The sequence below is a fragment of the Quercus robur genome, chromosome 12, assembly GCF_932294415.1.
Source record: "Quercus robur chromosome 12, dhQueRobu3.1, whole genome shotgun sequence".
Classification (NCBI taxonomy): domain Eukaryota; kingdom Viridiplantae; phylum Streptophyta; class Magnoliopsida; order Fagales; family Fagaceae; genus Quercus; species Quercus robur.
In genome coordinates this window covers 8,987,664-9,005,315 of record NC_065545.1, presented here as the reverse complement: position 1 = coordinate 9,005,315, position 17,652 = coordinate 8,987,664, and the positions used below count along the sequence as shown (strand labels likewise).

The 17,652-nt window shown below is 33.1% G+C and overlaps 2 protein-coding genes and 1 pseudogene across 6 annotated transcripts in view; all 3 read left to right on the top strand.

Annotated features, from left to right (window-relative positions):
• LOC126710501 (ABC transporter B family member 11-like) overlaps nucleotides 1-17,652 on the top strand; it is a 51,417-nt gene that overhangs the window by 31,984 nt on the left and 1,781 nt on the right. Inside the window, exons 1-9 of one of the 4 annotated variants that reach the window (XM_050410977.1) lie at nucleotides 12,044-12,170; nucleotides 13,350-13,744; nucleotides 14,008-14,062; nucleotides 14,169-14,344; nucleotides 14,444-14,665; nucleotides 14,791-15,029; nucleotides 15,242-15,767; nucleotides 15,871-16,144; nucleotides 16,653-17,533. In XM_050410977.1, coding sequence (XP_050266934.1) covers nucleotides 13,415-13,744; nucleotides 14,008-14,062; nucleotides 14,169-14,344; nucleotides 14,444-14,665; nucleotides 14,791-15,029; nucleotides 15,242-15,767; nucleotides 15,871-16,144; nucleotides 16,653-17,533 — 2,703 coding nt within the window. In that variant the 5' untranslated portion in view covers nucleotides 12,044-12,170; nucleotides 13,350-13,414. Of the gene's footprint in view, nucleotides 1-12,043; nucleotides 12,171-13,349; nucleotides 13,745-14,007; nucleotides 14,063-14,168; nucleotides 14,345-14,443; nucleotides 14,666-14,790; nucleotides 15,030-15,241; nucleotides 15,768-15,870; nucleotides 16,145-16,652; nucleotides 17,534-17,652 lie in introns of those variants that run through there. The other 3 variants (XM_050410979.1, XM_050410978.1, XM_050410980.1) reach the window with 3 other exon arrangements.
• LOC126710504 (uncharacterized) lies at nucleotides 6,205-8,829 on the top strand (annotated as a pseudogene).
• Nucleotides 12,073-17,652, top strand: part of LOC126710503 (ABC transporter B family member 11-like) — an 86,770-nt gene continuing 81,190 nt past the window's right edge. Inside the window, exon 1 of one of the 2 annotated variants that reach the window (XM_050410987.1) lies at nucleotides 12,073-12,170. The gene's annotated coding sequence lies outside the window, so the exon portion shown is untranslated. The remainder of the gene's footprint in view (nucleotides 12,171-17,652) is intronic. The other variant, XM_050410985.1, reaches the window with a different exon arrangement.

Genomic DNA, 17,652 nt, shown 5'->3' with positions numbered 1-17,652 from the left:
GCGCAACCACGGCGTCTAAGCCCAACTTTTATTATATATAATATGATATAATATGATATATATAGATAAATTCCTTTTGATTTTGTTTAAAAGAAAATTAAAGTACTGGGCCGAAAGTACAATGTACCAAAGAAAGAATAAGTTCAAAGTTCAAATAAATAGCCAATAGGTCGTTTTTAATTGTAGGTGGCTTAGTATTATATAAAAAGAAATATGGAGTATTAGTGATAACTAATTTTTTTTTTTTTGATAGGAGTAATAACTAAATTTCAACGTACGATCATTGATGCTTTTTCTACTTTTTTTTTTCTTCCTAGGGTCTAAAGTCTAATTGGTGGTCCCATGCTATTATTTGCTTGAAGAATCCAAAATTAAAGTCATTAATATTGGTAGTGGTTGTATTATTGGGAGAGTTGTAAAGGAGCTGTTCTTTGATGACTTCCCGCAGATGGGGACTCTTGAAACCCAAATTCAAGGAGCTGTTCTTTGATGACTTCCCGCAGATGGGGACTCTTGAAACCCAAATTCAAGGAGCTGTTCTTTGATGACTTCCCGCAGATGGGGACTCTTGAAACCCAAATTCTACTCTCTCTCTCTCTCTCTCTCTCTAAGTTTTCAATATATGCAATTAATAGGTAATACTTACTGTTTAATAGATTCCAGCTAAAAATATTATGGATTAAATTGATTATTATTAAAATATAGAGATTAAAGTAATAGTAATTTAAAATGTAGAGTCTAAAATAATATTTGGTCTCATAAAATACTTTCTCGTCCAACTACAAAGTAATTTCTAATTGCTATGTCAAAAGGTTCCAATCTTTTAGGTCCAATGTCAAACAACTCAATAAAATCATGTGGGATCATGAGTGCATCCTTTTTGGCATTTCATTATCATAATATAAGATGACAAAATTTTTTACAACTGTTCCTTAGAATAATATAAGATGACAAAATTTTTCACAACTATTATATTATGGTGACACGACAAAATGTAATTAGAATAAAATTACTCTATCACATTTCTTTTATTGCATTGATATCACCGTATTATCTCAACAACTATAAAAAAAAATATTTGCGTATTGTATTTTTCTAAGTAGAAAACCTTATCAGAAAAATACTAATATTTTGTACAAGTGTTCTATTGTGGTCCATCTAAACAAATTTTACCATTAATCACCTCGGTTTTTTAAGGTAGTATATATAGTATTTCATTCTTTAACAATATTCTTGAAATTTTAAGTTAGTGAGATAACTAAATAAAGCTTAACATAGATTTTCCTTATAAAAGAGAAAAGGAAAAAAAAGGAAAAAGAAAAAGAAAAAGAGAAAGAGAAAGATTGAGATTAATCTCGAATTAAATTTAAATACATAACTCAAAAAAAAAAAAAAAAAAAAAACTTAAGGGTGTGTTTGGATACCGTTTATTTTGCTGAAATTGAAAACTTATTATTAAAAGTATTGAAGATAAATGTAAAAGTTAATTGAAATAGTACAGTAGGGTTGAAAGTACTATAGATAAAGGTAAAAGTTAATTGAAATAATACAGTGAGACTCATGAATAGTACCAAAAAGTACAGTGGAGTCATGAATAGTAGTAAAAATAAGTTGAATAGTAAAATAATTTTAATTTTTAATTGGTTCCCAAATGCACACTTTGAGTGCAGATGAAAAATTAAAATTATTTTAATATTCAACTTATTTTTGCTACTATTCATGGATTTCACTACACTTTTTGACACTATTTATGAACTTACTGTACTATTTCAACTAACTTTTACCTTTATTTATGATACTTTCAACAATAATTTTTTAATTTCAGCAAATTAAGCGGTACCCAAGTTAAAATTGTATACAAGATTTATTGTTTTGCTTATTTATTATTAGACGTAAATGCACTTTTGGTCCCTACATTTTGGGTCATTTCTCAATTTGGTCCCTAAACTGATTTTACTTCTAGGTCAATCCCTGACTTTTTAAAATCGTTTTTAAAATGGTTCCTACCATCAACCCAATTATAGAAAAAGCTAAGGTGGCAAATGGCGTGTCCTACTTGTTGATATGACGCTGACGTGGATATTAAAATATTATTAAAAAAACTTATTTAGCATTTTTGAAATACCACGTCAGATTTAAATTAATAAAAAATTAAAACAAAAATTGAGGTCAGAAATTTTAAAATAAATAAATAAATAAACATTAATTTAATTAAATTTAAAAAAAAGCTTTTTCAATTTAAAAAATTGAGTTCCTATCCCAAAAAAAAAAAAAAAAAATTAAATCTAATTTTTTTTTTTTTTTTCCAGAAGAACATGTTTTTTGTGTTCTTCCTCATAGTATGATTCATATTCTTAGCAAATTAATATTTATTTTCTTATCATTTTCTATATCTTTCTTGAGCTTTCTTTATAACTAAATACATCAAAACAAAATAAATTAATCAAATATCTTTCTTGTCTTTTTTTTTTTTTTTTTAAATTCCATTCATTATTTTTTCTAAACATGTTCTTGATCTTTGTGTTCTTCCCCATAATTAATCTCCAAAACAAAGAACCAAACTCCAAACCCAGATCTCAACCAAACCCCAAACCCATATCTCAACCAATCACCACCGAACCACTATTGAACCACCAAACTAGCCAGCCAAATCATAAATCAATTCTTAAATCAACCCATGATTCACAACTCATTCAAAGCCATGGCCCACAACCCATTCAAACTTGATGCAATCACCAAAACAACATCACCAACTAACGAAACAACACCACCGACCACCAAAACAACACCACCGAAACTTTGAAACCAACCCAAGACTCAAAAGCCATTCAAACCAACAACTCGTTCAAACCCTAAACCCAGAGGCGTCCGGAAGAGGCTGTGGGGCCGTTTTGTGGCGGAGATCCGAGACCCTTGGAAGAAGACTCGTAAGTGGTTGGGCACCTTCGACACGACGGAGGAAGCCGCTCTAGCCTACAATGAGGCCGCCCTCATCCTCCATGGTCCCAAAGCCAAGACTAACTTCTGCTTCATCCTCCCTCCTCCCTCGCTAGCTAGTCTTCCTCCTCCGCCAGTGAGATCGAAGAACAGGGGCTACAAGATGGAGAACTTAGCGGTCATGACCACTCAGACTCAGCACGACACCAAAACCTCCTCGTCTCCAGAGAAAAGGCCCTTTCTTTTCGATTTGAATTGATAGGAACTCAATTTTTTAAACTGAAAAAGCTTTTATTTCTTAATTTAATTAAATTAATGTTTATTTATTTTAAAATTGCTGACCTGGATTTTTGTTTTAATTTTTTATTAATTTAAATCTGACGTGGCATTTCAAAAATTCTAAATAAGTTTTTTAATAATATTTTAATATCCACGTCAGTACTATGTCAGCAAGTAGGACATGCTATTTGCCACCTCAGCTTTTTCCGTAGCTGGATTGACGGTATGGATCATTTTAAAAACAATTTTAAAAAGTTAGGGACTGACCTAAGAGCAAAATTAATTTAATGACTAAATTGAGAAATGACTCAAAATGTAGAGACCAAAAATACATTTACGTCTCATTATTATTATTGTCTCGTTATTATTATTATTTTTTCGATGAAATACTGTTTTTCTTATTGAGTAAGAAACTAAGGACAGTGTGTCTAATATTGTTTAGTCATTTCTAGAAGAGTGACTGTTGGTCAAATCTCAAATTAAGAGGCGTTTCAAAGTTGTCTTTCGTTTTTCGTCATAAAAAAGAATAAAAAAAACACATGCCAGTAGGGTTAGTTGCCTTTTCAGTTTTCTTCAAGAAGATATGTACTATCAATATATTACTAAAAGCTGAAGCGTAGCGTTTAATGCTGCTGCGCTCACGTTGAGCCACGTCAACGTCCACGTCATCATCTTTTTTTTTTTTTTCTTTTTTTTTTTCCATTTTCTTATAATTATTTATAATTTTTTTTATTTCATATTTACACTTCTCTAACCTTTCTTCCTCCCTTACCTTTTCATCTCCCCACTACTTCTCTAACCTTTCTCCTTCTCTCATTCTCTCACCTTCTCATCTCCCCACTACTCTCTACATTAATATCATTCTTCATCTTTCCCTTCATCTTCCTCTATTTTTGTCTCTTCTTATTCACACTTTCTTACTATAAATTTGTCACTATCTCATTCATTCCATGCATAGTTTTTCCTTACAAAAAAAAGGTTCTCTCTCTCTCTCTCTCTCTCTCTCTCTCTCTCTCTCTCACACACACACACACACACACACAATTTTTGAGTGAATTTTATTTTTTATTTTTCTTGCATCTTCGCTTTAGGTTGATAATTTTTTTTATATTCTTTAATCTACTTTAGGTTAATGCGATTCAGTTCTCTCTCTCTCTCTCTCTCTCTCTCTCTCTTTCAGGGGCGGAGCCACATAGTGGCTTGGGGGGGCCGAGGCCCCTGCAAAAAAAAAAAATTTCCCATTAGCCTATGAAGAAAAAATAATTAGGCCCCCCCAACCTTAGGCAGCCGGCCCCCCCTCCCAATTTCTCACCCATTCTCCCAGGCCTCAATCAAAAATTAGTAACATCCTCAGATTAAATAAAAAAAAAAAAATTATCTGTTCTACTTTCAAGCAAAAAAAAAAAAAAAAAAAAAAAACCCAATAAAATTGAACTAAAATCTGAAAAAAAAAAATTCACAGAGAAGCCCAAGGCAAGCTAAGCCCACGGTGAGCCCAGTAGCTCGCTCACGGCAAGCCCACGCATTCTCAACCGTGAAAAAAAAAAAAAATATTACAGAAAATCCAACCATCACGTCTCAACCGTGAAAAAAAAAAATATTACAGAAAATCCAACCATCACGTCGCTGGCAGAGAAATCAAATCGGTGGCAGATACCACAATGCCCGATACTGCCTATACAGAGCAAATCAAGCTCAACAGCAAACCAAACTCAACACTCAACAGCAAACCAAACACAGAGAGAAACACAACGAACACAGAGAGACAGAGGTTTTTATCTAAAAAAAAAAAAATTCCCAAATACACAAATAAAAACCAAACCCCAGCAAACCCACGGTCACGTCGCCGCGACGCCGCAGCTCGCTCGTCGTCGCCGTCGTCGCTCGTCCCTCATCGCAGATCGGAGATCGGCCTCTGCTCCGGTGCTCCCTCCGGCCCTCCCTCAAGGGTATTTCTCTCTTTTTCTCTCTTTTTCTCTCTCACTGTCACTAAAATGAAAAATGGAACGAAATCTTTGTAGATCGTCGACGCCAGACGGTAGATCGGTCATCACTCATCGCCGTCGGAGATCTGCCGTTGACTAGTTGCTTCCTCCGCTCCGGCTCCGGCTCCAGCAGTCCGGCCCTCCCTCAAGGTATTTCTCTCTGACTCTCTCTCTCTCTCTCTCTCTCTCAGTCTCTCTCTATCTCACCGAATGCTTTAGAGTTTAGACTGTTTATGAATCCTGTTCTGCCTAGCCCTTTTATTCTTTTAGCTTTAATATCATCTCACATTCTCACTCATTCTTTTTATTTTTTTGGCTGAATACATCTCAATCATTCATTGGTTGATTTTTTTTTTTTTTTTTCCTGTTTGTCTTTATCTTATCCGGTTATTCCTCATTGTTGGTCAATGGTCAATGTGTTAGTTTTTAGTGTAAACCAACATTATTAAATAATAATTAATATTTATTCAAAAGTTAGTAATTAAATTATTAGCTATTATTTATTGCAAATTTTTAAGAATTGTTTAATTATTTATTGCTATATTTTAGGAATTGTAACAAAGGATATGTTATGCTAAAATTAATGACAAATAAATTAAAACTATATTGCGTAATTACCAACTAGGATTAAAGCATTATAATTAATGACAAATAAATTAAAACAATATAGTTTATTGTTATGCTAAACAACAATAATTAAAGTTATATAATTAAATTAACCAATACATTATAAAAGATAAATTAATTAAATTATTTGAGGGGTTATTATTAATTAAAGTTGTATTAAAAATGGGTCGACTGTTTAAATTATAGTAAAAATTTTGTTTTTTCCTTGAGTATGAATAATATTCATATAACGAAGCAAAAATTTCTAATTAAAATTTTATTTTTTAAAATTCTTTTCAGGTTAATTGAGTCATATTCTTAAAGTTAAAAGAATTATGAGCAAACGAAAAACAATTGATGCATTCTTTAAGAAAAAAGATGTTAGCAATTTAGAAATTAGGACACCTGTGGCTGTAGAAACAAATGTTAATACTTCGATGCCTGATGAACACACCTCCAAATGTCCAAAACTTCAATCTGAAGAGATAGATCGTGATCCAGGAACACGTAAACAAATATGTGAATTTCCTATCAACAAACAAGATGAAATTCGACTAGCTTATCTCATAGAAGGTCCATACCAACCTGAAAATATAGTCTATCCATACAATGATGATACTCATCGTCGTCGATTTCAACCTTCATGGTTTGTTTCACATAAGGATTGGTTGGAATACTCACCTACAACGGATGCATTATATTGTTTTCCTTGCTACCTTTTTAGTAAGAAACCAATAGGTCGTCCCGGATCAGATGTGTTCATTTCAACAGGTTTTAATAATTGGAAAAAGGTGAAAGATGGAATGAATTGTCCTTTAATTCGTCATGAAGGGAAAGAACCAAACTCTCCACATAAAAATGCTGTGAAATGTTGCGAGGATTTACAGAATTATTCACGACATATTGACAAGCTAATTGAGAAACAAACGTCAAAAGAATTAGAGAATAATCGGTTGCGGCTCAAAACCTCAATAGAGTGTGCTCGATGGCTAGCATTCCAAGCTTGTGCTTTTAGAGGTCATGATGAAAGCCTTGATTCAAAAAATAGAGGCAATTTTATTGAATTGATAAAATTGACATCAACTTTTAATGACAAAGTAGCTAGTGTTGTCTTGGAAAATGCTCCTGGAAATGCCAAATATACATCACCCACAATTCAAAAGGAGATTTTGCATATTCTTGCTAATAATGTGCGAAATGCTATTCGTGAAGAAATTGGAGATGCAAAATTCTGCATTCTTGTTGATGAAGCTCGGGATGAGTCGAAGAGAGAGCAAATGGCCATCATTTTGAGATTTGTTGATAAAGAAGGTTTTATTAAAGAGCGTTTTTTTTATGTTGTGCATGTTAGAGACACTACTGCATTGACTTTAAAGAATGAGGTATGTGCTGTCCTTTCTCGTTATAACCTCCACATTGAAAATATTCGAGGTCAAGGATATGATGGGGCTAGTAACATGCGTGGTCAATGGAATGGATTACAAGCTCTTTTTCTTAAAGATTGTCCATATGCTTATTATGTACATTGTATGGCTCATAGGTTGCAATTAGCTCTAGTTACAACATCTAGAGAAGTAAAAGATGTTCATCAATTCTTTGATCATTTGGTCAATATTATCAATATTGTTGTTGGTTCTAGTAAGCGTAGTGATGAATTGCAACATGCTCAAGCAGAACAAGTTGAGAATATGATTGCTTCTAATGAAATTGAGACTGGAAGAGGTGCAAACCAGATTGGTACTTTGCAACGAGCTGGAGATACTAGGTGGGGATCTTATTTTCAATCTATTTGTAGTTTGATTAAAATGTTTGATGCTACTTGCAAAGTTATCAACACTATTTCTGAGGAAGGAGCTAATTATAAACAACGCGGTGATGCCGATGGAGCTTATCAGGTATTAACATCATTTGAATTTATTTTAATCTTGCATTTGATGAAAGAGATAATGGGAATTACTAATGTTCTTTGTCAAGCTTTGCAACAACAATCTCAAGACCTTTTAAATGCCATGCATTTAGTTTCAACTACAAAATCACTTATTCAAAAGTTGAGAGATGATGGATGGGAGCCTTTACTGGCTAGTGTTATATCATTTTGTGAGCAACATGAAATTGATATTCCTGATATGAATGCTCGTTACACTAAAGGTCGAGGTAGATATCGTCGTCAAGATGACGATTTAACAATGGAACATCATTTTAGAATTGGCATATTTACAGTTGCAATAGACTTTCAATTGCAAGAATTGAAAAGTAGATTTTGTGAGCTAACAACGGAACTTGTCATTCTTAGTTCAGCTTTAAATCCCAAGGATGCTTTTAGATTATTCAAGATTGTTGATATATGCAATTTGGTTAAGAAATATTATCCTCAAGATTTCACTGAACATGAACAAGAACTTTTGGAGTCTCAATTGCGACATTATGAGCTTGATGTGATAAAACATCCAGATTTTCAGAATATGAGTACAATTTCCGAGCTATGTAGGGGATTAAAAATTTCAGGAAAGTCTCACATATATTTTTTGATTGATAGACTTATTCGTCTTGTGTTGACCCTTCCAGTTTCTCAGCTATGAAGTTGTTAAAAACAAGACTTCGCAATAGAATGGAGGATGAGTTTTTGGCAGATAATATGATAATTTATATAGAGAAGGAAATTGCAGGGAATTTCACTATAGAGATGATAATGGATGAATTTTATTCCATGAAAAATCGTCGTCAGGCATGATTTGATTCGGTTGATGACCCGACCTGACCCGAATAATGGGAGATTTACTGAGGCTTAGTCCATGGAGCGGAGGCTTGGGCCGACAAAAATTTTTTGGCCCGTTTTGTAACCCATTGTGAATCCTGTGCGCAGGATATAAAAGCTGTTTTTTTTGGTGATTGGGGTTTTGTCTTGTTGTTGTTTTTGAGAAAGAAAAACACTGTAGCCGCACATTGTAATTTTCTTTGATAATAGTGAAATCCCTGCAACTCTGTGGACGTAGGCAAATTGCCGAACCACGTAAATACTGTCTTGTGCGTGTGATTGTTTTACTTTTGGCGTTTTGTTTTTTCTATTTTTTTGTTTCTCACAGGTTTGAAATTTCGGTCGAATTCCCAACATGTTCAAGTATATGATAATATATAAAAGTTGATAATTTTGTATCCAATAGACTTAAAAATTATATTTGGTATATCTCTGTTACAACCCGGCCCCCCCAAGCATGTATTCCTGGCTATGCCCCTGCTCTCTCTCTCTCTCTCTCTTTGATTGTTAAATGTTATCCTATTGCATTATAAAGGATTAAATAGAAAAATATAATATTATTCTAATACATAGCATGATTTGGATAATTTAATTTGGTAGCTACTGTAATTTGATAGCATGATTTTTATAGTGCTCAATTTAGATGTTAAACTATGAGACTTTAATCATTTTTGTGTATTTTTTAATCCTTTGTGGTAGACAAAGTACTCTATAATGCAATTTATTTAGAGAAAAGCATAGGTTGGCTAAACAAAAGTTATTGGATGAGAGACAAATTTTATCTTTCGCAATTTTACTTTAATTATTATTATTATTATTTTATAACAATGCATATATAAAAATTTAATTCTTAGATTTTGCTAATAATTGATTATTTGATAATATGTTTTGGGTGGACGAAATTACAATTTCCGCAAAGAAAATAACCTTAGTAGATTATAAATAACAATTTTTTTTCCTAATTGGTTCAATTAATCATAGTTAAGTTTTATTAATTTTTTTAGTTACTTTTTTCAGTGTTTTGGATTGTAGGCAGAAAAAATAAGTTTGAGAAAGTTTGTTTAAAACTAAAAGAATAATTTCTAAATTTTATTTTCTTTTTAATGATTCACAAAATGTTATAAATAACTTTTATTAAAAAATAAATATTTTTGTTAAATTGCCTTTAGAATTTTTGAGAAAAATTGTATTTTTTTTCATTTTAGTACAACAAAAATTATTAAATTTATGATTTATGATTGTTTCTATATTACATTTATGATTATTCTTATAATGAATAAAAATATAATTACAAAATACATTACTCTTTATTAAATTAGTTTAAATTGTATAAAAAAAATTTAATAAAACTACCATAAAAATAATTATCATGCACAACGCGCAGGTTTGTGGCTAATATATATATATATATATAAAACCGAAACCTTTGGAGCTCTCACAATTTTCCACGTCATCACTATTTTCTTTTTCTTTTTATTTTAGATTCTTTTTATTTTTGGTTCAATTTTCCACGTCATCACTATTTTCTTTTTCTTTTTATTTTAGATTCTTTTTATTTTTGGTTTTATATCTTATCAAGTATTACAATAGTTTAGTTTAAATAAAATTCTATTAGATATATGTTTCAAAAGCTTGAAAATAGCATTTGGAGCTCCCACAATTTTCCACGTCATCACTATTTTCTTTTTCTTTTTCTTTTTATTTTGGATTCTTTTTATTTTTGGTTTTATATCTTATCAAGTATTACAATAGTTTAGTTTAAATAAAATTCTATTAGATATATGTTTCAAAAGCTTGAAAATAGCCTTTGGAGGTCCCACAATTTTCCACGTCATCACTATTTTCTTTTTCTTTTTCTTTTTATTTTAGATTCTTTTTATTTTTGGTTTTATATCTTATCAAGTATTACAATAGTTTAGTTTAAATAAAATTCTATTAGATATATGTTTCAAAAGCTTGAAAATTCTATTTCAACTAAAATTCTATAACAAAAATTTTCACAAATATAAACTTCTACCAAGGTCGAAACCCTTCATACTCACTCAAATTTTCACAAAGAAAACACACATATCAAATTGAAGCCATAGCAGGAAGCAAGTTGATTCTTCAACGAGAACAAATCCTGTAGTACAAAGGCCACGTAATTGCTTTTAGTTTTGAACTCGATTGTCTTATTAACAACAAAGTCTATGAATTGCAGTGATGGACAGCCGTCCACAAATAACATCCACGCAAGGGCTTGATGTTCTTCTTAATTATCTCATATAATTCTAGGAATTATTTTATTTAATTTTTTTTGGAATTAATATATTTAGATGGTTGGCATAGCAGACAATGTAAAAACAATTTTCTGTCATTTATGTTGCCTTCTGCATAACCCTAAATCAATGTTGAAATGTTGTGTTTTACAACCATCTGATCTTGGTAACCAAACCCTGCACCTATGATTGTTTATGATTATTTTTGTTCATTGTTTGTAGTTTAAACCCATTAAAACTTATTGGCTGATGGTATTTCATGGTTTTTTTTTCCCTTTACTTTTACTTTCAAGGTTGCTAGGAACACAACCTAGCATGTGATTTTTTTTCATTGTTTAAAGTTTAGACCCATTAAAATTCAAAACTAATTACTTTATAGGTTCATATACTTTTTTCTTCTTCTTATTTTTCTCTTTTGAATAGTCATATATTTTGTGTTAGTTTTTGCAATATTTGAACATGTTTAGCAGATTTCAACAACTATACCATGTATTATTCTTTTGAAGGTAATCAATTTTTCTTTTATATTTCTCTATTATAAAATCATATATATATATATATAGTTTTGTTTCAATAATTTATAGGATGTAAATCTTATGATTCCTTAATATTTTTTGGCCTTTTGGAAGTTTTAACATCTGACTTTTTGAGTTATATTTTTGTAATATCCAAAACTATCTGGAAAATTTCAATAATTATAACCATGAATTATTATTTTGAGTGTAACAAATTTTTCTCTTATATTTCTCTGTTGTGTAGTCACACACACATATATTTTTATAATTTTTAAGCTCTTAATCTTTTGATTCTTTTCAATAGTTATAAGTTTATAGTCATGAACTATTCTTTAATATTTTTCGTAAGTCATTCCACGTTCAAACAATGACTTCTTTATCAAATTGTAACACAAATTGAAGTTATACAAGAGCAATTCATGCAATAATATAGTTTCTTAATCAATTTAAAATTTTATAAAATCAATTTAGTTTACCACATAAATAGGTAGGTTCCCGTGCATAGCACGGGTTGGCAACTAGTACTAATTAATATTTGAAGAAAACGAAGAAATAAAGAATAGTCAAGAAAGAATAACTACAAAAAAAAAAAAGAAAAATCAAATTTGGTTGACAAGTAGGATATTTGGCGCTTTTGACCAACACCTCTAGCCTCATGTGAAATCTATGAATAGTGGCAGGCTTTTAAATAGTTGTGCTTGCACTTCAAGCAAAGACAAAGTGCATATAGATATATATATATATGTACTTGAACAGCTAAATAAAAAACAGACGTTCCTTAAAAGTGCACTAATAAGGTAGCACTTGTGGATCTCAGACACTGGTCATTTTTAAGGTACCCTTTTTTTTTTTTTTATTATCTTTCTCGGCAATTTATCTTTCTCAATACCTTTGTCGCATGGGTTTTTGTACTTTTGTTCATTAAATGCTCTATCATGATATAACTACGATAATTGAATGAAATGCTTATGGTTGTCTTGATTGGAAAGTTCAGAATTATCAGAGGTTTTAGATGTTTTTGATTGGGAGCCATGGGGTTGCAGAGATCTGATCCTGCCAAAGCATAACAAAGTTTCTTCATTCTACGTTGTTTGTTCCCTTTTTTGGACCCATCATGCTTCATGGGCACCTTTTTGAAGTTGGAATTTTTTTGGATGAATAACGTTTTCTTCAGAACCAAAGAATATATGCTACTGACAAGTTGCAAAAACTGTTATTCCAAGCTGCAGACTATAATAAACCACCTCTCTCTCTCTCTCTCTCTCTCTCACACACACATCTTTGTTATTTGTTTGCACTTCATGGGATGCCTTTGTAGAAGAAAATTTGATACCATTTTGGTGTGATCAAGATTGTAAAGATACCGAATTTGCATTGGCTGTGATTAATTTGGCTACATTCTCTAACTGTATGCTGAATGATTAGAAACAATTTTTGTCTCTTCTTTTGTTTCTTCTGGTGGAGTAAAAACGAGGGCTTGATTGACATCTTTAGCTTCCTGCTGATTTAGTTTCTGTCAGTGTCTGCTTCAACCTGACTTATCCTTTTTTGATGAACAAGAAATTTTATTCACAAGACAAACAGAACTACAAACAGTCAGTGTCTGCTCAACCTGACTTATCCTGGAAACGATAATATCAATAGTCTAAATCAGCTTAGCTTCACTATTTGTAGAGTACTCTAATATTAGTTTAAGATATTAACATCTAAATCTATAGAACATGAACAATGATTTTGCATCTGAGAAGTTCAACATAAAAATAAGTACAATATTTCCCTTCCGTTTGTTTTTTGTGCTAAACTTTCCCTTTCGTTTCTTAAATGGCCACTTTAGTTGAATTCAAGACAAAGATGCTAGGTCAATTCCCTGTTGTACTATTATCTTTTTAACTTCTCATATATTTCATTTTATCGGTTAGTGATGCTAAGTTAGTATTTCTATAAGTCCCACTAGTTTGAAATTTCCAGCTTGGCTTATAAGTTACTGATTTCAACCATTAATTGTGTGCTTCAGGGGCCAAATAGATTCCGTTTATCCTGATTAAAGTAACTAAAAATTGCATTAGGATCTTGGATAAAATGGCAGTGGAGAATGGCTTGGGTAGCCAAACAAATACAGATGCAGCCACCACATCAAAAAGCAATGCAGAAGAAGAGAAAACCTCCAGCATGAATGGTGATCAAGAAGACTCAAAGAAGAGCAAAGGGGATGAGAAAACTAACACTGTTCCATTTCGGAAACTGTTCTCATTTGCAGATTCCACTGATATTTTGCTGATGATCCTTGGCACAATCGGTGCCGTTGGGAATGGGATATGTATGCCCCTTATGGCTCTGCTATTCGGGGAATTGACCAATTCTTTTGGACAAAACCAGAATAGCCCCAACATAGTTGATACAGTTTCCAAGGTACAGATATTCTGCATAAGTTGTAATTGATAAGGTCCAACCTTTTGATTGAAAGATGTGATTTAAATTTTAAGACTTATGATTTAAATACTTTTCAGAGATAAGAATTTGATATATTTCAGCTGCTTATATAATAATCTACTGGAGCTTGAATTGAGTATTAACCTATGTTAAGGGATGTATTAGCAACCCTGTTCTTTCTCTTCTGACATCTTAAAATTGTTACATGAAGATCTTATAAATTGGTTTCCTCCAAATTTTAGGTCTGTCTAAAATTTGTCTACTTGGCACTGGGTGCGGCTGTGGCAGCTTTCTTTCGTAAGTACATTGGATACTCCAATCACTTCAAAATTTTGTTGCTTATTGTTCTTTTGTTCATCAGTATCAGTTGTTGAGTTGAGAAATATGTTTTGTTGTTTGTCAGAGGTGGCTTGTTGGATGGTGACGGGGGAGCGACAGGCTGCACGAATAAGGGGTTTGTATCTGAAGACTATTCTGAGGCAAGATGTTGCATTCTTTGATAAGGAAACAAACACTGGCGAGGTTGTTAGCAGAATGTCTGGTGACACCGTCCTAATACAGGATGCAATGGGTGAGAAGGTACTAAAGTGCTGTTACAGTTGCATCAAAAGCAATGATCCTGAGTTTTGCATATCTTTGTGCACAAGATCCAGGGGTTTAAAAATTGTGTTTGTGCAGGTTGGGAAATTTTTGCAACTGATTTCTACATTCATCGGAGGTTTTGTGATCGCATTTATCAAAGGGTGGCTTCTAACCCTTGTCATGTTATCCTCTATTCCTCTTCTTGTGGCATCTGGTGCAGTTGTGTCCATCGTCTTATCCAAGATGGCGTCCCGGGGACAAAGTGCTTATGCAAAAGCAGCAAATGTGGTTGAACAGACGATTGGCTCAATCAGAACAGTATGTCATGTTGTCATAACAAAATATGCGCCTGGGATATTTTGGAGTTTTATCTTGAAATAATGTGTTTGGTTCTGCTTTTGAGTTTTATAAAAATCATGACATTGAACTTGATTGTTGTCTAGGTTGCATCATTCACCGGTGAGAAGCAAGCTATAATTAGTTACAAGAAATTTGTTTTAAAAGCTTACAATTCAGGCGTTCAAGAAGGCTTGGCTTCTGGTCTTGGTCTTGGCACGGCTCTGTTTGTAGTCTTCTGCACTTACGCTTTGGCTGTATGGTTTGGGGCTAAGATGATACTGGAGAAAGGATATAATGGGGGTCAAGTGCTGACCGTGATAACTGCTGTGTTAACCGGTTCCATGTGAGCTGCATTTCTTTCTTGTTTTACTACTAATAGCTTTCATATGCTAATATGGTTATATTCTCATTGTACCAAATAAAAGGAAATTTCCCCCTGCTTTTGTTTCATAAAAATCATGCAAAAAATTTAAACATTCAGATTGGTATTTGTACATCTTAGTTTCTAAATTATTCATCAGTCTCTCATTTTCTGATTCCATATGAATATTTCAGGTCTCTAGGACAGGCATCTCCCTGCATGAGTGCATTCGCTGCGGGTCAAGCTGCAGCATTTAAGATGTTTGAAACTATAGGGAGGAAGCCAGTGATAGATGCTTATGACACAAAGGGAAGGACGTTAGATGACATTCATGGAGATATAGAGCTAAGGGATGTTTATTTCAGTTACCCAAGCAGACCGGATGAATTAATATTCAATGGATTCTCTCTTTCCATCCCTAGTGGCACAACTACAGCTTTGGTTGGACAAAGTGGAAGTGGGAAGTCAACAGTCATTAGTCTGATAGAGAGATTCTATGACCCTCATGCTGGCGAAGTTCTTATAGATGGAATTAACCTCAAAGAATTTCAGCTCAAATGGATTAGAGGGAAAATTGGTCTTGTCAGCCAGGAACCTGTGTTATTTGCATCCAGCATTAAGGATAATATTGCATATGGAAAGGATGGTGCAACTATTGAAGAGATAAGAGCAGCAGCTGAACTAGCCAATGCTGCTAAATTCATTGACAAATTGCCACAGGTTCTGATTTTCAGTCAACTTGATTAGACTGTGGGACCTTGTGTTCATATTCATTTTCAGAAAATTTGTCGATTTACTTCAATATTTTGAATTTCATTTCCAGGGGCTAGATACCATGGTTGGTGAGCACGGAACACAGATGTCTGGTGGACAGAAACAGAGGATTGCCATTGCAAGAGCAATTCTGAAAGACCCACGAATACTACTTCTCGATGAAGCTACAAGTGCACTTGATGCAGAGTCTGAAAGGATAGTGCAAGAGGCATTGGACAGGATTATGGTCAACAGGACAACAGTCATTGTTGCCCATCGTTTGAGCACAGTAAGGAATGCTGATATGATTGCCGTCATTCATAGAGGAAAGATGGTTGAAAAAGGTACCTAATAACTATAGCCATTGATTTCTTTTTTAAAATTTATTCTCATGTGGAACCAGTATCAAAGTGTGCATCGAACCCTGTGTTTATAGTAAGTACTTGGTAATAATTTGTTATCTCAACCAAAACATATTACTATCTCCCAAGTGTAAATTTTCTTTAATTGGAATGAGGATATATGTAGAAGCCTTCATCAAACTGTATTATGGGAATTGGTGTATGTCCTGGATATTGTCATCAAACATCATTTTTTCGAAATTCACAAATGATTATAGAAGTTGCATAACTGAAAAAAAATAAAATGAGGAATTTTTTTTTTTTTTTTTTTTGGAGAAACAGAATGAAAAGGACTTGCTTTCTTATACTATCATGCATTATTTTTTCCTAATCAATTTTGGAATCTTAAACTAGTCTTCGCTACAAGTAATTATTGGATCCCAGATTTCACATACTGATGTGAAAGAAGATGGTTGACTTATACTGAGTAATGTTAATGTCACTTGATCAGGCTCGCACTCAGAACTACTCAAGGATCCTGAGGGAGCATACTCTCAGCTTATACGCTTGCAAGAAGTAAACAAAGAATCAGAACAAGCTTTAGATGATCGAAACAATCCGGAAATTACTGTGGAATCATTCAGACACTCAACTCAAAGAAAGTCAATCCAACGATCTATAAGTCGAGGATCATCTGGAGTGGGAAACAGTAGCCGCCATTCATTCTCTGTATCATTTGGTTTACCTACAGGAGTTAATGTACCAGACATTGGACGGGCAGAAACAGAATCCCCTTCAGTACCTACAGAAGAACTTCCAAATGTTCCACTCAGCCGCGTTGCCTACCTTAACAAGCCTGAGATTCCAGTGCTTATAATTGGAGCTGTAGCTGCAATCCTCAATGGCTTAATATATCCAATTTTTGGATTACTATTTTCCAGCGTTATCAAGATATTTTTTGAACCTAATGGACTAAAAAAGGATTCAAAATTTTGGGCAATAATATTTATGCTCCTTGGTCTGGCATCATTTCTGATAATTCCAGCACGATCATACTTTTTTGCTGTGGCTGGGTGTAAATTAATCAGACGTATTAGAGTAATGTGCTTTGAGAAGGTGGTTAACATGGAGGTTAGTTGGTTTGATGATCCTGATAATTCAAGTGGTGCAATTGGTGCAAGGCTCTCAGCAGATGCAGCATCAGTGCGTGCTTTAGTAGGGGATGCACTTGGTCAGATGGTAGAAAGTATGGCTTCAGCAGTTGCTGGGTTGGTCATTGCCTTTGTTGCTTGCTGGCAGTTGGCTTTTATTATCCTGGTATTGATTCCTCTAATTGGAGTTAATGGATTTATTCAAGCGAAGTTCATGAAAGGATTTAGTGCAGATGCAAAGGTATGCTTTAAAATTAATGCCTTTTCTATGTTACTATGTATGATTGCACGATGCTAAACATTCTTCAAGGACAGACTTGAAAAAAGTAGAAATTATATCCAAGAATGATGATGTTGTAG